Source organism: Trematomus bernacchii, unplaced genomic scaffold (genome assembly GCF_902827165.1).
Source record: "Trematomus bernacchii unplaced genomic scaffold, fTreBer1.1, whole genome shotgun sequence".
NCBI lineage: Eukaryota > Metazoa > Chordata > Actinopteri > Perciformes > Nototheniidae > Trematomus > Trematomus bernacchii.
Window position 1 is genome coordinate 669065 of NW_022987581.1, and position 24047 is coordinate 693111.

The 24047-nt window shown below is 41.6% G+C and overlaps 1 protein-coding gene across 3 annotated transcripts in view; it reads right to left on the reverse strand.

Moving 5' to 3' along the window:
* Window positions 1–24047, reverse strand: part of plppr2a (phospholipid phosphatase related 2a) — a 70308-nt gene that overhangs the window by 34623 nt on the left and 11638 nt on the right. For all 3 annotated transcript variants that reach the window (XM_034127144.1, XM_034127147.1, XM_034127145.1), the window contains exon 3: window positions 1558–1746. In XM_034127144.1, coding sequence (XP_033983035.1) covers window positions 1558–1746 — 189 coding nt within the window. The remainder of the gene's footprint in view (window positions 1–1557; window positions 1747–24047) is intronic.

Here is a 24047-nt window from a genome sequence, read left to right on the forward strand (position 1 = left end):
AATCGCCCTTTTTTTGTGCTCATTGTCGCCTTTTTCTTGAGATTTTTCCAACATCATCTGCCGCCCGTCATTATCGCTCCGCCTTTCAACTTTTGCACTTCTCCTGTCTCTTTGGATCTTCTTCTGTGGGACCTTCTGCCTTTTTTCTTTCTCTAATGACCTGCCTGCCCATTCCCATCACATCTCAGTGTGTTCCGAGGTGATTCTCCTCTGTGTTTCCTCTCCACACACACACGCACACGCACACGCACACGCACACGCACACACACACACACACACACACACACACACACACACACACACACACACACACACACACACACACACACACACAGAGATACAAAGACACACACACGGTTATCACTGCTCACACACTTATTCTCTTTTGCAAACATGAAAATCCACACACAGATACATGCACACACACACACACACACACACACACACACACACACACACACACACACACACACACACACACACACACACACACACACACACACACACACACACACACACACACACACACACACCTTTATGGCTTGGCTAGAGGGGGTTAAACGTCATGCAGCGTGCCAATCTGCTCACTATCTCAGCGTTGGAGCAAACACACTCCAACAATTATTCATCGCAAACTCAGTCATACGAAGAACAAAGCAACTATCACTCCCGGTGAAACTGTGGCTGTGAGAGGGCTGTGTTGTCTTCTACCAATAGGAAGGTTGGGGGTTCGATTCCAACGTACATAAACCCAAGTTCCCATGCCCAGTGGCAAAGCTGTGGAGTGTGGTAACGACTGAAAAAGCGGCACTTGCAGTCCATTTAATAAACTGTCCCAGCATGCAAACCTCAACTTTGGAAACATCTAACTTACTATTGAAGCTGATTTGCTTTTTCAATATGTACTAGATGCCAGTGGTGGAAAGTACATTTACTAAAGTATTATACTTGTTTTGACATATATGTCCCTACTATGGTATTTCAATGTAATGCTACTTACTATTACTATACAAATATCATACTTTTTACTCCATTACATTTAATTTAAACGTTTTACATATAAAAACACCTGATATGCTGATATGGTGTTATGCAGTACTGTACTACTAATCTAAAGAGTATTGTAGTATTCACATTTAGTCCACATTGACAAACTAGAACACTAACATGCTCTTACATGTATAAAAACAGGATAATGATATAACATAATACTGTGAAAAGATCCATTCGGCACAACGAGCACTTTTGATATTTGAAGTACATTAAGCTGATAATACTTCATTCATATCATTCTGAAATCAGCCATTGAAAAGAATGAGTACTTTTTGTACTTTAAGAACATTTTGATGCAAATACTTTTGTTCTTTTATTCAAGTAAAATATTCAATCAACACTTGAACTTGTAGTAGAGTATTTTTACAACCCTACTTTGACTTAAGTAAATGATCTGAGTATCTATTCCAACAAAGACGCCACTCACACGCTTTCCTCTCGCACTTCAAACACTCTCTCCACCTTTTCTTCCACACTTATTAAATAAACACAGCCGACTCTTACCGTGACGGTGGGGATGGCCGTGACCAGCGAGTAGATGAGGAGGGGGGGGGTCTTGCTGCCTTCATCCGGCCCGGGGTAAGGCTTGGAGAAGGTCTTATCGTAGCAGAAGAAGCCCTGGATGTGGACGGGGAAAGTGTCCGTGTACTCGAAGTAGTAAGCCAGCAGCACCGTCCCAGCCATGATCACCAGCTGGAAACTAAAATCATGATTCCCTCCGTTTAGGAAGTGAGGGAGGACGGGAGGTTGAAGAGGAGGAGGAGGAGGAGGAGGGGTGATGACGAAGAGATGGGGAGAGTAGGAGAGTCCCTGTTCCCCTCCACTGGGAGTGCATAGGAAACTGGAGAGAGAGAGAGAGAGAGAGAAGATGAGAGAGAGAGAGAGAGAGAGAAAGAGAGATGAAAATACAGCCAAGCAGAGAGAGGAGAGAAGAGAGGGACGAGAGATGAGAGGGAGAGAGAGAGAGAGAGGAGGAGATGATGAGAAGAGATGGAAGAATCTGCAGGAGGAGGCTCACTCCTTCAAAAAGAGAATAAAATAGGGAACCGCGGCACAGGCGGCAAAAACAAAGAGTTGAGAGAGGGGGAGAGAAGGAGAGAGAGAGGAGTGAGGAGAGAGAGGAGGGAGAGAGAGAGAAAGGGGGAGCAGCCTTTAAAGCTGCCAACCACTTCTGAAATCTACTACAGTTGAGATGTGGGGTGTATTTAGATTCTGTGTTTGTAAAATACATGCATGTGTGTGATGAGCAGAGTGAAGTGTGATTTTAAAATTCAGTTTCTTACAAATTGACTTCTTCTTACAAAGATACATTCCTGATAATCTTCTAAATAAAGTATTTGAGGTATTGCATGTCATGCTTAAAAGGACACAGAGTATTTAAGTTGCATATACGTATATGGGCGACTTGCAAAAGACATTAAATAAATGGTCAAAATCAATGCAGAACTATCCCGCATCTATTTTACCTAACCCTTAACTACCCACAATGCAACTCGATAGTGTCTCTACAGTGAATTGTGTTTTAAAATGTTGTTTAACCGGATAATGTGATTGTTGTAAGCATCATGTTTAATGCAGGTTTTTTAAACACGGAAAAGCTGATATATATATTGGGTCTAAACTCCTTCCCCTTGGCCGGTAGACGAGTTTGACTCTCTGATTTTTTTCCTGGGGTGTCACGTCGACGTCACCAACTAGCCAAACATTTATTCCTTTCTCTAATCGTTATTTTTCAGTGATTGTTTTAAACCCCAGTGCCAATTAACTTGGAGTGATGTCCAAGTGCTGCTTGGATGGATGGGATTTGTAGCTAAGATTCAAAATGACTTATTACTCAGCTGCTAGCATTGTGCAAAAATGGTCTTGTCAGCCAGGATGTCATGTTTGCCTGACAGTCTAATAAACCCTAGGTCTTCACATAGAAAAGGGTTTGTTTAAACTTTATTTAAGGAAAGCCCCTTGAGATGAACCATCTCGTTTTCGAAGGGGTCCGACAACAATACATACAATGCAAAAACATGAATACAGACAACATAGTTTGAAGAACAACCAAGGAATGCACACATTTTGCTTGCCTTACTTTACAGTACAATTAGGCGCGTTCACACCGCAGTACTTTTCCCACTTTAGTTCTGATATAGTTCCGAAATGTCGCGTTCACACCAAAAAAATCCGGAACAAAAATTAGTTCATGAGAACCTTTTTACCCCCTTTTCCGTCCCTGCTAGAGAGCAGGTACTTTCGTGGGAGAAAAAGGTTCCTATTTCTGATTGGCTGGGCTGATTGCAAACCACGCCCCGTAAAACTCCCAAAAAGTTTTGTCGAGCCGCCATTTTATTATCCTCGCATTAGCATTATTAGCATTAGCATTATCCCAGAGCACAAACGCAGAGAGACTAGCTTATGGCAACACAAAAGAAAACATGGGAGCGGTGGAGATGAGGAGGTGTCGGCGTTCTGGTGATTTACTCGGAAGGCTTCTACTGAAGCCAGTCCCTAACTCCGGGGACTTCCGGCCGGGGACTTCGGGTGGCAGTATACGCCGTGAAGTTGTTTGCGGCCTGCCAGTAAACCCAAAGCAGAAGAAGAAGAAGTGACGTCAGCGGCTTCATTTACCTAATCCTCCCCCAGGGACTTATTCCGGTGTGAACGCGATCTGTACTTAGTTCATCAGAACTAAAGAGTTCTGATGAACTAAGTTCTGATGAACCTTTGTGGGAAAAGTACTGCGGTGTGAAAGCGCCTATTAAGACTTGGTGCACCATAGGGTTTAGTTCATTTAAATTAATAAAAAGCCCCTAACCCTAGTCCCTCATGGAAAATGTGTTGGTTCAGTCTAACTTTTAGTCATTACAGATGCATTAATACAACCACATCAGCAAAAATGAAAATAAAAGTTGCTCCTATAAACCGACGATGCCAAACGAGCTGCAGCTCCGGCAACTTTAGCCCGGCCTTGAACCAAAAACCCTAAAGAGAGATATCTATCAGTCGCACACACACACACACACACACACACACACACACACACACACACACACACACACGCATGCGCACGCGCACACACAATTATTTATGAACAATGGAGTTCTCTTCTATTCGCTCCGTCTCTTTATTGGTATCAGCCTTCATGCCTTCCTTGAGACGGAAGTGTTGTGCTATCTGCGGTTGTCATGGTGAAGAAAATAAAACTCTGTATTTTTAGTACTTCAAAAAATGTGTTTCGTATAAAGACCTAATCATTGAACAGAAATCATGTCAACAGTTATTGCCAGTGTGTGCATATTATGTGTTTGAGGTGAGTTATATATATCGTTTATTTAACCAGGTAAAAGACTCATTGAGATTAAAATCTCTTTTCCAAGAGTGACCTGGCCAAGAAGGGCAACATGAACGAAGTTACAACAGATAAAACACAGACATGACAGGCAGACAAATACAGCTGTAAAACACAAATAAAATGGCACATTAGCCCGTCAATATGCGAAGTAAAACAAACTGTTAAAAATCATTCAAAACTGGCAAAATTTAAAACAATTTTAGGATATACGAGCACTCACATCTACCAATGGTGTCGTGTTCTCTGTCCTTTAAGATGGACCTGAATTCCCCCATAGTGATTACATCTGAGAGTTGCAGCTCCTTCTGAACATTATTCCAAGCAGTGGGTGCAGCATATTTAAAAGCTGTTTTACCCAGTTTTGTTCTCACTGTAGGAACCAGCATCTGAATGAAATCTTGGGAGCGCAGGCCATATAGACTTTCTCTTTGACACATATATGTGCAAATGTAGGAGCACATATATGAGGGGCTGCACACACACCTGATAGCACTTTGGTGTGTTTGCTCTGGGCTTAATGTGTGTGTGTGTGTGTGTGTGTGTGTGTGTGTGTGTGTGTGTGTGTGTCATTAGGCTTCCCTTTGTGTGTCTGTTTAATCGCTTGCTGCTCCTCCCCTGCATTTACCCAGCATTGTGCCTGACTCTGACTCATGCTTGTGATTGCCTCTTTGAAGGAACACCAGTAATTCACAATCAGCGACATGCTTGTTATTCCTCGCTGTTATTCGGTGTTATAATGTGGTGCAGGATGACATATTTTTGTAGTCTGACCCTAAAGTCAGCTGCGCAATGGCTCCCTTGACAAAAAGCCAATGGGATTTTCCACATATTAACACCACTTTTATAACTTTTAAAGCGTAAATGCAATCTACAGAAAAGCTAACGTTGGGCTACAAAGGAACTACAGCACGGTCACATGACTTCACGTCACCACCGCTAAGCTAAAGGCGGCTAATGTTGGGCTATAAAGGAACCACAGCACGGTCACATGACTTCACGTCACCACCGCTAAGCTAAAGGCGGCTAATGTTGGGCTACAAAGGAACTACAGCACGGTCACATGACTTCACGTCACCACCGCTAAGCTAAAGGCGGCTAATGTTGGGCTACAAAGGAACTACAGCACGGTCACATGACTTCACGTCACCACCGCTAAGCTAAAGGCGGCTAATGTTGGGCTATAAAGGAACTACAGCACGGTCACATGACTTCACGTCACCACCGCTAAGCTAAAGGCAGCTAATGTTGGGCTACAAAGGAACTACAGCACGGTCACATGACTTCACGTCACCACCGCTAAGCTAAAGGCGGCTAATGTTGGGCTACAAAGGAACTACAGCACGGTCACATGACTTCACGTCACCACCGCTAAGCTAAAGGCGGCTAATGTTGGGCTACAAAGGAACTACAGCACGGTCACATGACTTCACGTCACCACCGCTAAGCTAAAGGAGAATAATGTTGAGCGTGATGACGTTTAGTCGTCTCATTTAGACACTTGTTAGCAACAGGCGTTTTTGAATTCACCAGGGGGTATTTACTCACGTATTTAATGTCATAGAACAAATGTAGAAGTTTCAGCTTGTGAAAACTCATTGAATTTGTGAGCTTTTTTTCCGCAACAAAACAACTATTCTACCGCAATCCTGGTGTTTTATTAGTCTTTTCAGATACTTGTTTGTTGTACATTGGGAAGATCTGTGATCATGTTATCCGTTTCTGTTACGATCATCTGTCTCCTGCATTTTGGTCCACCCTGCTTTTCCTACTGTAACACTCTTTTTTTTTTTTTAAATCTCTTGACCTCTCATCAAGAGGAAAGCTGGCATTTATAGAAAAAGGGGGACAGGCTACGAGTAAATAATCCATCCTTCCTCTGACCTATTTTAGCGTGGAGATGAAAATGCAGATCGATAGCAGGAGGGATCTCAGCTTGTCAGGATGAAAGGTCAAATAAAGAAAAGCTGTCGCAGCGAGACGTGATGCGCGGCTCGATTTATTTATTTTGTATTCATCTATTCAATATCATACAGTACATGAACATCATACCTTCTACATACAACAAAGTCCAGGGGCAGACATACAAAGCAACAAGACATTACATACAGTAAAGAAAGAAAGAAAAGGAAAATACATTTTGATACTTCAGATTACATATTTTTTCCAGGGTTTAAATGCACAAAATATTGTTTGCTGTTTACTCCAAACTAGACAATACTTTTACCAAGCCTTTTAGATGGTTAAGGATTATTCCTAATGATATGAAGCCCTAAAAACATGTCCTAAGTTGTCCTCCTGTGGCAGACTTGTTCCCTCTTGTTTCTTCAACCATCCAACCATCAGCTGGACTTCGAATCAGGGGGTACCAAGTTCGAGTCCCACTGCAGTCAGCATGTCGTTGTGTCCCTGAGACACTTCACCCCAAATTGCTCCTGTGGGGATTGTCCACAGTACTGAATGTATGTAAGTCGCTTTGGATAAAAGCGTCTAACAAATGACATGTAATGTAATCCTCTTGAAAATGTTCTTGTTTTGATATTTGCGCATATCCAAAAAGCTGTTGATATCAGTATTTTGTGATGTTTTCAAGTAGGTGTGTTCCTTCTACCGACCTGAACAATTGTGATGCATCTCTAGTTGGTTTGTGAACAACGCAAATAGCTGGCCATGCTCACAAATCCTAATTGAGATGCATATTCAAAAAGTGTAGTATACACAAACAAATAATGCTCTTAAACACGAGTACAGCTAATCTTACATCAATGCTACATTCAGAATAAGAATGTATTCCGTATTGAAATTCTGACTGACTGTAGATCAGTCCGAGGGCTTTGGGTTGGATCCAAGCCCCTGCAGTCAACAAGTCAACAAGTCAATGTTTCCTTCAGCACGATAGCTAACCCCCAGTTGCCCCCGATGGCATGGCCCAGGGTGTGTGAGTGTGTGTGAATGCAAGATGCATGACAGCCTCCAGCTTGAAGTAAAAAGATATGATTCTAAACTGTATTGAAGTAAACATGTATTATTTTGAATTATATTTTAGTGAACATGTATTGTTTAAACTGTTTTAAGTAATCACATATATAGAAATTATATTCTCACTTACAACTCACTGACCCAGAGATCCTGTTACACACACATACACCTCCCTTCTCACCAGCACACACACACATATTCTTTTCAAGGTTCTTTATGGGCATCATTATATCTGTATACAATGTTTAATTGTCTGAGAGTAACAGTTTATGTGAAATATTCCATGGGAAAATAAGGGAGTGGATATCGGGGCAGAGATAAGATTGACTTTGACCTTGTGGAACCTTAGAATCTGACGTTCTGGTCAGAACTCTGATTCGCTGTATTGAACCCGACCAGAAGTGAATCCAACCAGTAAAACACCTGGGGGATGTGAGCAGCTCACACAGCTCCTCCTCACGGACTCTCTAATTCGCTTCGGAGTAAAATGGGAAGGGAGAAGTCAACACATCTCCGCCCCAAAATATGAATATGAATACTGTTGTTTTTGTATGAAAAATGCTTTCTGGTTTGCTGAAAGCTGGTCTAGAGACGGTAAACCGCATCACAAACCTGAAGTCCGTACTTCTCGTTTTCTGAAAGCTGGTCTGTCTACCTGTAAACCGCATCACAAACCTGAAGTCCGGAGTACTCTGTAAAACTTGTATACGTGTTTTGTTTCCTACAAGTAAACTCAGATAATTGTTATAACTTTTGATTCCGGTGTTTTCAATTCCTTTCTTTATTAAATAGAGATCAGCCTCATCCAACGAACGGCGCGTAGCAGAGGGGGGGCTATCAGCCACCACCAATAGGTGTTCTGCTCCAACAAGCTCTGTATGAATGTGTGAATGATGACTTGTATTATGTGCAGCGCTTTGAGGAGTCGTAAAGACTGAATAAAGCACTTTATAAAAACAGTCTATTTACCAGATGTAATGGGACAACATTGCAACTGTAATAGTAACTGTTTCCGATTACCATTGAATCTCAGTTGTCTCCTTAATGAGGAGAAATACAGCAGAACATCCTGAGAATAACATGTAAGAGCAACAGCTTTCATGTCACATAGTTAAGGAAGCCATAAGCTTCACAAGTGTCATCCCAAGTTGAAAAGATATACCTGAACATGCTCAGTATCTTCCTCCGAAAGGGCACAGTCTTCAGCCTCGGTGCACCATCACAGGAGGAGATTCTGCCCTTTCCTCGGATGACAATGCAGTTCCACCTGATTTCTACATAATAGAAATGTCAGTGTGTGTTTCCTTTACAACTGCTTCATGTTACCTCTTGTTTAAAAAAAAACCCTCTGCTGCTTCTCCAGGGCCTCCGTTATCATTTTAACTCTCAAAAACGAGCTGTTTCTGTCACTCCTCATCTCTCATTCATCCCAAAAAAACCTCCCCCTCGCTCTCCAAAATGTTTTAACTCCGCTGAATATTTCATACCTCTGAGTGTTAACTGCCGGGCTGACACACACTGCCCAGCCTCGATGATTGTGACGCCCAAGAGGCAAGCATGAGTTTACATCACGGTGACATCAAGACCGCTGAAAACATTTTGGGATGGGGTCCAGGAACAGAAGCAGCCGGCAGCGTGTGAAGAACCCGGCTCTTAAAATATAACCACTCTCCTGCCTGCCTTAACCTGGATTTAAAAATACATGCCAGCCCCTGAAGACATTTCTAACAAACAGGGACGGACAGCTTCAGGTTGGCCATACTTCATGACCTGTGTTTTAATTTGAATTGAAATGTTATCTTGTAATTAAACTTACTAAGGCCGGAATTATTTTGTTACTTCAAGGTCTTCAACTATCTGCATAACGGGAGGAGACAGAAAAGTAAATCAAACGTCTCTTTATGTTTTGATGAGGAGACATGTCAGGGTCTCATAGCAGAGATAAACAGGTTTGTGGAAGCATACATGTACAGGGTGGAGGAAATGTTACTCGTTGTGACGGTGGAATTGCCATCTTCCCAAAAACATATTGAGCGAGATACAGGTGACGGACGGGCGGCCGCCATCAGACAGGAAAACGTGATCAAGCTACCTGGACCAGCGTTATAATGGAAACTGAGCTAAAGAAAACACGGCTGAAAAGCAGAAAACAAAGGTCTGTGTTCAGTGTTGTCCTCAATAGATTAAGGATGTGGTCTGATCTGATGAGGTTTAACTTGTATTGTTATTTGTCATTTGAATTATGGTGCATCTTGTAATGTAACGAGTAGTTTGAGTCACTACCCCAACACTGGTCATAAATACTGAGGATAGAAAGTAAGATATAATTCATGATAACATTTTACATTTTGCACGTTTCCAATACAGATCAGGATGTTGCAAAGCTCTAACAAGGGTCTCTCTGTCTGCCCTCCTCTGTCTGTCCTCCTCTGTCTATCCACTCTGTCCCTGGACGATGCTAAACCCATGTAGCCTGAAAGAGCAGTTTTGTGTTTTACGGGCGGAGGATTTAGAGCAGAAGGACGGGAGGCACAGGGGTCCACGGCAGACACAAGCTGTCCATTAAGACGCCTGCCTTCAGCACACGCTACGCTGCACCTGGCCGGCATGACAGGAGTCCTGGGGGAGGAGGAGGGAGGAGGAGAGGAGGGAGGAAGAATGAGAGGATTGGAAAAGAATTAAAGAGTTTCAAAAGTGGAGGAAGGAGGACGGGCGAGATGAGGGAATCAAAGACCAGAGGTGGGAAGTAGTGGAGTACAAATACTTTGTTACTGTACTTAAGTACATTGTTCTGGTATCAGTACTTTACTCCACTATTTATTTTTCTGACGACTTTTTACTTTGACTTCTTACATTTTGAACACAAATACCTGTACTTTCTACTTCTTACATTTTGAACACAAATACCTGTACTTTCTACTTCTTACATGTTGAACCCAAATACCTGTACTTTCTACTTCTTACATGTTGAACACAAATACCTGTACTTTCTACTTCTTACATTTTGAACACAAATACCTGTACTTTCTACTTCTTACATGTTGAACCCAAATACCTGTACTTTCTACTTCTTACATTTTGAACACAAATACCTGTACTTTCTACTTCTTACATTTTGAACACAAATACCTGTACTTTCTACTTCTTACATGTTGAACACAAATACCTGTACTTTCTACTTCTTACATGTTGAACCCAAATACCTGTACTTTCTACTTCTTACATTTTCCAAACAGGCTGGTTACTTTAGTTTGAATGTGTGTTTGGTGGCGTGATCATTATTATTTAGAGTCATTGCGTGCCTATTGATTTGAACACGATCCGTGTATCCATCATTTCCTGGTCTTCTCTAAAGAAGAGGGACCAATGAAAACGTTGTCATGTTGCCGTTGTTCAGCATGGAAACATTCATTAGCTAACAATGACATTATTGTTCTATTAATATAAAGGGAGGTCAGGTACTCTTTAAAACAGATGGTAGTTATGGGTACTTTTTACTTAAGTACATTTCAAAGCCCTCTTTACTTTTACTTGAGTAAAGAAGTTTAGTCAGTACTTCTACTTTCACCAGAGTATTTTTAAACACGAGTATCTGTACTTCTACTTGAGTAAAGGATGTGTGTACTTTTCTACTTGGGTGGAAAGAGGTGAGAGTGATGAGTCGATTCAAAGACAGAGTGTGAAGTGTTGTTGTGAGGTAAAGGTAGAAGAAGAGAGGGGGGGGGGGGGGGGTAGAGGGAACAGGTGCAAAGCTCGGGGGTTTGGCCTAAAAACGTCCTCCTGTGCTCCAGATTTTTCATGTCCTCTTTTCTTGACTTATTTAGACTTTAATCCACAGTGCTGTCAACATGAAAGGAGATGAGCGTGGGTCACCTTGTAGAAATGTGAAATACTGTCTGTAAAGAAAGCATTGTTGTTGCTTTGTTAGCATACAATAAGTGAGTCATATGTTGTGTTTTGGACACTCTCATTAGACAAACACTAATTTAAAATGCACATATGGGTACTTTTAAGATGGTAATCACAAAAAGACAATTTTCTCGATTTTGGTATACAGTACGTTTGTTTTAGTAGCGTGTGCATGTTCATGTGTATGATGTTTTTGATCGTCATCGTGATGTCGATTTTTACAAAGAACTGCAAAAGAAAAAAAGAAATATTATACTTAGTTGGACGAGAGTTAAACTATAAAAAAATATATAGAAAAATGCTAACTTTTTAACCATTCTGTGTCCAGTTGTTGATTTTTATCAATAAAACAATGCTGGAAATAATTCCCTTTCATTTATTCCTTTCAACAACCAATGTGTTGTATTTTAGCAGCAGAACGACAGAAGGATTATGGTGGTCACGTTAAAATCTCTTGATTAATTAGAAATCATCTCGTAACATGGCAATAAGACTCAACAATATGTTTATTACTGGTCAAGCAGAAAGGCAAATCAAACTCTAACAAACTGGACATAATAAATGATTGCTCTTCTCTGGTTTCCTCTGCTTCATATCCCATAAAAACACGTTTGATCTTGGAAGACTGCGACCTGGATTTTGTTTCCTTAACCAGGTATAAAGCCAAAATCCTCCTACAAACCAACACTCTGCCAGCTCAATCCCACACACACCGTACTCCCACTCGCTTTGTTCCTCTACCTAACATTACACAGAGGACACACACACAATTCTACAAACAGGAAGTCCTCCTAATGTGGGCTATTTTGTGTGTGAGCTGGAAACTGACAGGTTGGTCAGTGCTAATTACAGCTCGGCAGCAGGAGGGGGAACGGCTCAGTGGTTTGTACTGATCTCTAATCTGTCATTGTGAATACAAGAGAGGCTCCCTGCTGGGATACAGAAACAAACAAAAGCCTTAAAAAAAAACCCAATTATTGAAGCAGGCATGGTCACAGCGACCCGTCTCTGTGGGAATTATCCCCGACATTTGTCAACAATGCTCAATCTGTTTCTGGGCATGTTGGCGCTCACATTTCATTTCCAAAAAGGTTTGTTTACACAGAAATATGAAAGAGCAGAATATAGGAATATCTCTCTGTAGCACCGCTGGTTGTAATTGCTCACTAGCACAGAAGACACATGGGTATTTGGAGACACACATATAAGATGGCTACTTTGCTATAAGGTTGAAGCGTAAAATGGTAATGTGTGGGAAGTGGTTAGCGTATATGGAACAATTTGACCTGGATTATACTCCCCAAATGGAATTTTTTATGTAGTTTTGCTGTTGCTACTTCCATTTACTTCCATTTAGCATAACATAGGAATACCTCTTCTATTCTGGCTCTATACTTGCTGGTTGTTATTGCTAGCTAGCACATCATTTCCCACATCTACTAAAGATTTACAGGAAATCAGCAGAGAAACATGTGTCGTTAGTTGGTGCCCCGTACGAGCCACATTGATTTGCTTTAAAGGTGGGGTAGGTAATTCACTTCTGAAACACTTTTTGTTATATTCCATGGAATGCTCTTAACATCCCGATAGCAATGAATATATTAAATGCTTTGACAATAAATACATTAAAAAAATGTCATCTGTGGAAGCCGTGGCGCTGTAAAAAGCACGACCAATCATCTGAGCCGGCCCGGCTAAAATAACTGGATGGCCAAAATAATGTTACTTGTGTATTTGTTGAACAGTGAACGTATTATAAGGAGTATGAGTAAGTACAAACTATTGATTCAGCAGGTAGTTATCAATCCATTTGTACACACTATCTTCTCATTCTCAGTATTGACTTTGTCTTAATGTTGTCAGCCCAAGGTTTTAAAGACTTTCAATGTGCCCAAGTCTGATTCATTTGATTTCATGTTTTAGCCTATGCCTGATTTATCTTCTTATATAACTTAAAATGGATGACTTTATTGCTAGAAGTAGGATATCCTTATTGATGTTTGGCTCACCATACACCATTTTGAGCCCCTATGAATCTCTTATAGGGTCTTTATATGCAATTATAAAGTCATATATATGATCAGAAAACCTCACATCCTGCATGTGTTTTCTGCCTCTCCTCATATACCACCTCCACAAATGGGGCGAAGCCTGCGAGCTAGTTCAGGCAGTCAACTCGAGCACCAATGATACATTAACACGTGACGCACCTCGTCCCTCTTACAACCAACCAAACACATTCTCCTAAACATGCCGCTCTATTTAAGCTGCCAGGTCTTCCTACCTCTGCTTCGCTCATGCTGCTGCTGCCACTGCTGTGTTCACTTGCTATTGTTACGTTCATGTTCCTGCTGCTGTGTTTCATGTTGCTGCTGCTCGCCTGCCCCACCACCACCCCACCACCACCCCAGCTTCCACCCCAGCTTCCACCCCAGCTTCCACCCCCAGCTTCCACCCCAGCTTCCACCCCAGCTTCCACCCCAGCTTCCACCCCAGCTTCCACCCCAGCTTCCACCCCAGCTTCCACCCCAGCTTCCACCTGTAGGCTCGGGGGGTAGTTATCTAATCATCACTCAATGTTCTTTGTAAATCTGTGGAGTGATGAGGCCCGAGCCTAGACGCCAAACTCAAACTATATGCTGCTTCTAATAAACATATTAAGAAACATGTGAGTTGTCTGACTGAACTCTTTTTACCACGCATCATCACTCTCTGTATTGATATCTCGCTCAAATGATGACAAACTGCGACATTAAAACAATAATGTTTGGCGCCGGCTCCAGCTCCCAAACTGTACGCATACTTTGACAAAGGAGAATGATGAATGGGCTTTTCGGGGATGAATAAATGGATTCCTCATGAAAATGAGACTGGGAGGTTTGTCGGTTGTTTGCAAATGAATGCGTTTTATGGTCTATAAAAGTTCAGAGGGAGTACTTAAGGGTGAACAATGTGGAGGGCAGGGAGTTGGAGTAAGAAAGCGGAAGAAGCAATGGTGCATTCACAGAGATGGTGAAGTCCCAGCAGCAAAGGAAAGAAAAGATGTTAAAAAAAGCTAAAAGATAGGAGAGCTGGCAGTGGAAAACATCTTGATCATATTTAATCCCTTTAGCTTACAATGGTGTTACCAGATACTAAAACAGTACAATAATACACACTGTTGGAGAACCACCTCTCAGTGTGGTCACATACACGCCCCTGCTGTGCACAGAGCACCGTGGGGAAACCCTGTGCATTACAGATATTACACTGCAGCATTTAATGACCCACTACCTGCACCAAGCTCTGAAGTCAGCAGTAATACAGTTTGCAATCTCTTTAACACTCATGAATAAGTAATGTCAGAGAAGTACCCTAAACAACACCATTAAGAACTCTATTTAAAACGCTTACACAGACACATTTGTGCTATAAAGTGGGAACATATTATGGTGATTGTATGACTGGATAAACAGATTTTTTTACATCGTTTTCTGTCTTCGACCCCTGCCTGAAACGCCTTAATTGGACCTCTTTGTTTACTTCCATAACATAATGACATCACTATGTTACACTCAAGCTTCTATTGGCTAGTGCTCCAACACATTGTACGTGATAGGCTAAGGGGCGGGACATCTCTAAGCAGATTGACCAATCACAACAGAGCCGGCCAGCTAACCAATCAGAGCAGACTGGGCTCTGGTTTCAGACAGAGGGTGAAAAGAGGTGCTGCAGCACAGGCAGTATGAGAAAAATAAAGAGCTTTTTGAACATTAAAGCATGGAGACATGTAGAGACACTACATACTGATATAACATCAGCAGGAGAGGACTCTTTAAAGTAGAGACACTACATACTGATATACACCTGAACATCAGCAGGAGAGGACTCTTTAAAGTAGAGACACTACATACTGATATATACCTGAACATCAGCAGGAGAGGACTCTTTAAAGTAGAGACACTACATACTGATATACACCTGAACATCAGCAGGAGAGGACTCTTTAAAGTAGAGACACTACATACTGATATACACCTGAACATCAGCAGGAGAGGACTCTTTAAAGTAGAGACACTACATACTGATATACACCTGAATATCAGCAGGAGAGGACTCTTTAAAGTAGAGACACTACATACTGATATACACCTGAACATCAGCAGGAGAGGACTCTTTAAAGTAGAGACACTACATACTGATATACACCTGAACATCAGCAGGAGAGGACTCTTTAAAGTAGAGACACTACATACTGATATACACCTGAACATCAGCAGGAGAGGACTCTGAGACACTACACACTGATATGTTTTATTTTTAAATGTATCCCCTCCTTGTGTCTGGTCGTGTTTTACTTCCTGATTATCTGATTGTGTTTCTGTTTGCCCTCTCCAGCTGTTTCGTGTCTCTGTGATTAGTCCTGAGCGTATTTAGGTCTGTCTTGGGTTATTTGTGAGATCGTCGTCTACGTCCCTGCCTGTTCCTCGTGCCTTCTGGTTTGTACTTCTTTCGTTTTTCTTTGTTTTGGTTGTTTGGTTCGGCGTGGTCTGGGTCCTTGCTGTAAGTAAATCACTGACACAGTATGAGAAAAATCAGGGGACCACAGGTTCAAACCCCACTGCAGTCAGCATGTCGTTGTGTCCCTGAGACACTTCACCCCAAATTGCTCCTGTGGGGATTGCCCACAGTATTGAGTATGTAAGTCGCTTTGGATAAAAGCATCTAACAAGTGACATGTAATGTAATGTAACATGTTGTGCCCACTGTACGCTCTTGCCAGGCGCAGTTTTTCCAGTAATTGGGATAATTTCACACGGTATCTCTCCTGTTGAGTGATAAACTGCGGACAATGTCCGGACCTGATTCTCCTGCAGAGTTCATGTGAGATATTGGCTCTCTGTGAGTGTTTATGACGGGAGGGGAGACTTCCTGTGAGGTGTGAAGCTCCCAGAGTGTTACCCACCATTAAATACACAGGCCTATTTATAAAGATGTGGGAGGCAGACAAGTGATGTGTTCTGTCTAATCTCTGCATGTCGCTCAGGTGTTAATGAGGCCTGTGAGAATTTGTGTGTGTGTGTGTGTGTGTGTGTGTGTGTGTGTGTGTGTGTGTGTGTGTGTGTGTGTGTGTGTGTGTGTGTGTGTGTGTGTGTGTGTGTGTGTGTGTGTGTGTGTGTGTGTGTGTGTGTGTGTGTGTATGACACAGACACTTGTGAAATAAATACTTTTTTTGTCAAAGTTAATTAAGTGAGGTTTGAATAAAGTAAGTGACAGATTTGTTAAAACACTTGTTGATGGATGAGGTTAAAAACTAATTGAACACTTAAAAGCTTGGAACAAATTGCAAACAGTAGAAGTGTCTCTTGTGTTACAGCAGTGCCCTCTGGTGGACACTCTGTGTATTTTAACCTCATTATATCAGGGTTATGGGAACATAATTACTGTTCAGTCCATGTTTACAAAATGGTAGAAGCAAATCAGAGCTAAGACTTCAACAGTGTTCCATTGTTTTGCTTTAGAGCACTAAAAACAAGGTAATATTTGCCCATAAAATAATGTAAGACATCCATGCACAATTTTCAATGTAGGGAATTCTGGGGAAATGGTTCAGTATTTAGACATTGTCCATTGTCGAATGTGTTTTAATTTAGATAGAAAAGGAAATAATCTTACTAACAATAACTCAGTGTTTGAAAATGACAATTAAGATAGGATCAACCTCATACTAAAGCTATCAAACACTCACATCCTAAATTTCATTTATAGGCTGTGTGCAAATTAGCGTAGAGATGTTGAATCTTGCATATTGTATTAAAAAAAGCAAGGCCCTCCTGTGGTAAACACACATTTATGATACTTACACGTTTTGTTCAGCAGGATAATCTCCACATATTAACATAACTTTTTGATTTTTAAAGTAAAAAGCTAATGTTAGGCTATAAAGGAACTACAGCACGGTCACATGACTTCACGTCACCACCACTAAGCTAAAAGTGGCTAATGTTGGGCTATAAAGGAACTACAGCACGGTCACATGACTTCACGTCACCACCGCTAAGCTAAAGGAGGCTAATGTTGGGCTATAAAGGAACTACAGCACGGTCACATGACTTCACGTCACCACCGCTAAGCTAAAGGCGGCTAATGTTGGGCTATAAAGGAACTACAGCACGGTCACATGACGTGCACGTCACCACCGCTAAGCTAAAGGCGGCTAATGTTGGGCTATAAAGGAACTACAGCACGGTCACATGACTTCACGTCACCACCGCTAAGCTAAAGGCGGCTAATGTTGGGCTATAAAGGAACTACAGCACGGTCACATGACGTGCACGTCACCACCGCTAAGCTAAAGGCGGCTAATGTTGGGCTATAAAGGAACTACAGCACGGTCACATGACTTCACTTCCCCACCGCTAAGCTAAAGGTGGCTAACGTTGGGCGTGATGACGTTTAGTCGTCTCATTTAGACACTTGTGAGCAACCTCTATTTATTCCCAGATGAGGAAACCAAGAAAATGTTAAAAATGCTGACTCCCTTCCTGGTTTAGGACTCATTCCTGCACCACTCTATTGTGAAGGCCCAAATAAAAATATCTATACCGATAAAAACCCAATTGTCCTATAGGGCAAAGGGTAAACCTGTATATAGTGCTCCTAAATATGAACACAGGTCAAAAAGTATCATTAAACTCAGACACATGATGGTGGCAGCTCCCTACATGTAAAGCTAAGAGTAGAGCTGTAAAAAGTATTTACAATAGTGGAATGGGGCTTTATGTTCGCCCCTCCACTGGTCCGGATAAGTGCCTCATCACAAGTTGCATTCTCAATTACAGCTCTCCACTGAAGCACACATATTAGCTTTAAACAGAAATGACTTTTTAACTGCATATTTACTCGTGTGCCCCCAGATGGCAGAGAATCATTACATATTTTTTTTTAAGGGTGAATGTAAGGAGAGCTTGTGCCATCCACACAGCAAACAGAATACTATCTTCAATATGTCAATAAGTAAATAAAATGTGTATTGTTGCCCGCCAGGTGAAAAGGTTAAAGAATTCAATATTATTTTGTCTTTACAGAATGGGATAAGATGGAAATGGATATGATAACACAGATTTGTGCACATTAAAGAGGCCCTGTTATGATTTGTTGGGGTTTCCCCTTGACCTGTAGTGTGTTATATATGTTTTAGTGCATGTAAATGGTCTACAAAGGCTAAAATCCCGGTGTTACCTCCAGAGGAATTTCCCCCCCACACACTCCCCTCCATGCCTTTAACTCCTCCATTGGTCTCCTTTGTTTACTTCCCAAACATACTATAGTGACATCAACTATTGTCTCGCGCTCCAACACATTGTTCTTGATAGGCTAAAGGCACGGACACACCAGGCCGATTATCGGCGTCGGTGGGCGTCAGGCCGGTGATGAGCGTCGACACGCCCTACTCAGATTGGTGTGTCCCGCACTGTCGGGTCTTTTCAGCCGGGCCGACGCCTTTTCGGCCGAAAACCCGCCGATTCGCAGTCGGCCAAAGGCAGTCGGCAAAAGAAATCACTCTGATTGGCTGTTCAGCTAGTGAATCAGTGCATGAGAAGCGAAACGGAAGTGAGGGACCCAAACAAACTATTAAGAAGGCAAATCTGAGGTTTCATTTAACTCCAGCTCTCGACACAGGTTCGGGAAAGCCCCATGAGCTTCTCACTGTAGAGGGAAAATGGAACGCACGCGCTATTTGTTGTTTGTTTATATCACGCAGTCTGTTCTTCTTCTCTCGGTGTATCACGCAGTCTGTCTTCCGGTTGTTGCTCCTTTTGAATGACGAATACACACTACCGCCGCCTGCTGGTAAGGAGAGTTATTGCCACTCACGCATGCGCAGTTCGTACGTGCTTCTTGGCCGTCGGCTGAAGTCTTTGCGGTGTGTTCCAGTGCAACACATGGCCAAGACGCAGGAGACGTGAGGCGACACAACAGTCGGGGTTCCGTCTGTGTGAGTTCTTTGGTGTCAGCTTGGTGTGTCCGGGCCTTAAGGGGCGGGACATCTCTAAGTGGTTGACCAATCACAACAGAGCCGGCCAGCTAACCAATCAGAACAGACTGGGCTCTGGTTTCAGACAGAGGGTGAAAAGAGGTGCTGCAGCACAGGCTGTATGACAAAAATAAAGAGCCTTTTGAACATTAAAGCATGGAGACATGTCACAGGAGAGACAATAGATATAAATATGAACCTGAAAATGAGCAGAGTATGTCCTCTTTAAAACCACAGTAATCATTTATTATTAAAAGCTGATGTCCATATCTGAGTTGCTAGAAATTCCCCGGAGAAAATAAGTCCAAAATCAGAGACTAAACATCAGCACTGGAGGGAAAGCCAACTGAAAAATGGGAAATGATGGAGCAAAATGGAGGGGACGGACGACAGACACGGAACAAGATGGCTGAGTGGGTGGCGCTGATAGAAAAAGGTTGTGACTTCTGATTAGGGCAGGCAGGATGAAAGGAGTCAGAAGAAAGAGAGAGAGAGAGAGAGAGAGAGAGAGAGAGCGGAGATTGGGAGAATAGAGTCTGGGATGATTGGTTTCCATGGTAACTGCTGATGAGGTGTGGGGCTAAATAAAAGAGCAGGTCCCCTTTTATTTGGCACGGATCGCTGTCACACACACACATACACACACTCATTTAATTCTGAGGGTGTGGAGGGTCATGGTCAATAGGCAGTCTAACACCTCTCCTCATTATAGCCCAAGGCTAATGACATAGAGATAGAAAAAATGAACATAAAACTGTTTTCTAAGGTCATTTTCTACAATTACAAAAGTATATGTTGCCTTTTCTTAGTTATTACAGTTATTACACATCACCACCGCTAAGTTAAAGGCAGACTAATGTCGTTCAGTAGACTCAGTTATCCACTTGTTAGCAACTGCTTCAGAATTTCACGAGTGGGGAGTTTATGAATGTATTTTATGTCGTCGAACCAAATGTTAAACATTACCAGCAGGGCTGTCCCTCCAGACAGGCCAATCATGCAGACTGCGTGGGGCCTCACCTTGCGGAGGGGGCCTCATCTTGAGGAGGGTACCTCAACTGAGCCGCACCTATGCGCTTATGCGGTTTCCGCTGCAAGGCTCCACTAGCAACACCCCCCCCCCCCCCCCCGCCAACGCTCGCGAAACAGAGGGCCTCATCATATAACTTTGCGTGGGGCCTCATGTTGGCCAGGGACGGCCCTGCATACCAGGTCCCTCTGATTTGGTATGGATCGCTGTCACACACACACATGCACACACACATTTAATTCTGAGGGGGTGGAGGGGTCATCGTCAATAGGCTCACACCTCTTTTCATTATATTCCAATGCTAATCACATAGAAATAGAAAAACTGAGCATAAAACGGTTTTCTATGGTCCTTTTACTTTTAAGTACAAGTACCTTATCTTAGTTGTTATAGTACCAACAAAATGTCAGTAAGGGCCGTAAAGGTTGGTGACAGCTCACCAGGAAGAAATAGAATAGAATAGAGTATATCTTTATTGTCGTCATACAACGTACAACGACATTTATTTGGCAACTCACACTGCAGTAAAAAATAAAAAGCAGTAAGACCTAGCGATGCTGTTTGCTACAGTACCAGCAAGCATTCGGCTTGAGTTCATTAGTAGCATTAGTTAAATTGCTAACTAGCAGATAGCTCGTTTGTTTATTCCGCATGAAAAAGAAGGTATTTGGTGACACCATCGTTTTTTCCGGTTTGTGTCTTAGCTATAGAGTCGTGCAGGGATGACAGAAGAAGTTAGCATCACATTGGATACCTCAACCGAAAAGCTAATAGGATTTTTCTAGTGGACTTTTACAGAAAATGCAAATGCAAAAGAAGTAGAAAGCTAACGTTAGGCTATGAACAAACTTCAGGGGAGTCTATGAATGTATTTTACGTCAACCACATACCATATCTCGGGGAACCAGAAGTCATAAAATGCACCACTTTTTTAGGGGTCTATCTTAATCTTTCCAATTAATCTCCTAACCATAAATCATGTTTGAAATTATCAGGGCAGGCAAATTGAGTCTGCAATCAGTTCATTGGGTATAAAACTGGATTATTACCAGATAATCTGGCCCCAACATTACTGCCGACCATTTCCCCAGACTAATTGTAGGAAGGAGTGAATCGGCGGAAAACTCCGGTAGTCACACATAACCTCTTGTTGAACCATAAATTGATATATTTGTATATTTCTGTCTTCTATTGTTGGTCAGTGAGCAGCTACTCATCTACTTCCCTCTCACAGATTTGTCAGTTTCCACTCCAGAGCGCCTTCTGGCCAAAAGCCCATTTCTCTAATATCAATGTATTAATAGTTCACTGACATTGCTCACAGAGGAGCTCGGGCACTTCAGCGAGAGCCGTGGTTACTCAACATGTTACGGGCTGTCAATCATTTTATGTGAATAAGATGTTTGTTTTTAGGTTAGTTTTGCACACAAATACAATCATGGCTTTGGGCAGATTTTCTTGTCCTGAAGCTAGGTCAACAAAAGTCAGGGCAATCACAGAATATGCAGAGAAGCCCAAATATCACCTGAAGGAAAAACCTGAATCATTATCGCTAAAGAGCGGTGCAATGATGACGTTCTTTAATAGGCCAATGCAGAGGTCAGCATCGCAAAGTCTTCAGCCAATAAAAGCGAATAAAAACAATTAATTTAATCTATTGATTCGTGTTCACCAACACGATTTTAGCATTTTTTTCGTATCACACAGAACGATTTTAAAAGCTATGTATTTCTATTGGTAGTGTGTTTCGTGCCTGCAACACGTCTTTTTGTCCGGTCGGGTCTTGGAAGACCAGAAGCTGTGTGGTTCATAAAAACATTTTCTTACTCAATATCTTACCCTAAGCCTAACCCTAACCCTTTTATTTAAAATTGTATAATGTCTGAGTTTTTTTGCCGTCAGTGAGGAAAAGAAATGGCTCAGAGCCTCAGAATACTGACATCTGTATTTTTTGTCATCTTTTTTTCCTTCTAATTTGTTATTATTTGGTGCAGGCACGAAACATACTACCAATAGAAATACATTGCTTCTAAAATCGTTCTGTGTCAGAATACTGAAATTTGTATTTTTTTATTATCTCTTTTTCCTTCAAATTTGTTTTTATTTAAATTGCTTTTCAAATCGTTCTGTGTGACACGAAAAAAATTCGAAAATCGTGTTGGTGAACACGAATCAATAGATTAATTTCGTGACTATAACACGAAATGCCGTGAGACTGTGTTGAATATGATATTTTCACGTTTTGTTCGTTGGGATAACCTCCACATAGTTACTTCATTTTAATGCATCTCCAGAAGTAAAAAGCTAATAGACAAACTACCTCGCGTCACATGACATCGGGTCAAAACCGCTAAGCTAAAGGCGGCTAATGTTTGGCTTGATGGCGGTTTGTAGTCTTATTTAGCCACTTGTTAGCAGCCACTGTTTTTAATTAAAGCTACAGACATTCACCAGTGGGGTATTTACTGACGTACTTTATGTCATAGAACAAAACGTGAACATTTCTTCAGCTTGTTTTAACTACAGACCTTATTTCAAGCTTCTAACTAAAAACCCATTCAAAAAAAGCATGAAGACAAGCGAACTAGAAGTGCTAAACGCTTACTAGGATTCCTTCCGTCATTTCCCATACTGTTGACAGCCATTAAAGCAATCAATAATCAATGTTATCTTGTTTAAATCAGCATAGTGGCTCAGCGAGTCACAGCTAAAAGCTCCAGGGTTAATATCCCTGAACTGCCATTGGGGGTGTGATTGTGGATGTGTTTTGTGAGCAACACACTGGCAACCTTTCCAAGGTGTTTCTTTGTAGAAATGTGTGTGTGAAACAGGGTGTCGGTGTGAAATAGTACCAACGCTGAGAAGCACATTTATTTCTGGATTTCTGGATAGCACAAATTCAAAGGGGGCCAAATTCACAATATTACTGAGAAGAAGCTTAATGGAGAGTAGCAGTGCATAATAAATCATGTATGCTGTGTTGATGCCTGTCTGTACTTCACACAGTCTTCTCAGCACAGATGACTAAACCGGACATTTTTCACCCTTTCAGTTTGTGATGATTTTCTCACCAAGTGACCTCAGAGCTTCAGAAAACCTTCTCCTCTGTCCACCAATTACAGCTTTATTCTGCTATCCATGTGGGTATTGTCCACAGTATTTATGTATTACATGTCTGATATATTTAATATGCAATGTAAAGCGCTTTGAGCACTTGGAAAAGCGCTAAATAAATGTAATGAATTATTATTACTATTATTAATTATTAATTATTATTATTATTATCCTCATCATACTCAAGGTATTGACTTTATGCAAGACAGTATACATACAATTTGAGGGATTAATACACGTTTAATGATCTTTCTTATATTCATAAAAAAATAACAGACAGGAAACATGTAAACATTTTAATAATTTAAAATGCACCTATCATGCTATTTCTAGGCAATAGCATAGGTCTCAGATATATAAATATATATAAAAAACATGTCTATGAAGTGTTTTGCTCCAAATACCAAACAGATCACCCATTCTAGCCATGCCTCATATCCCTCTATTTCACTTCCTGTTTCAAAAGTGCTGATTTTGCATATAAAGCTTTAAAAAAATAAAAATGGATTACAAAAAAAAAGGAGGGGTCTGAGCTCATGCGGGACCCGGCAGCTACTGTCTAAACTAAATACTGCCGTGGTGAAACGCCACATCATGGATTATCAAGG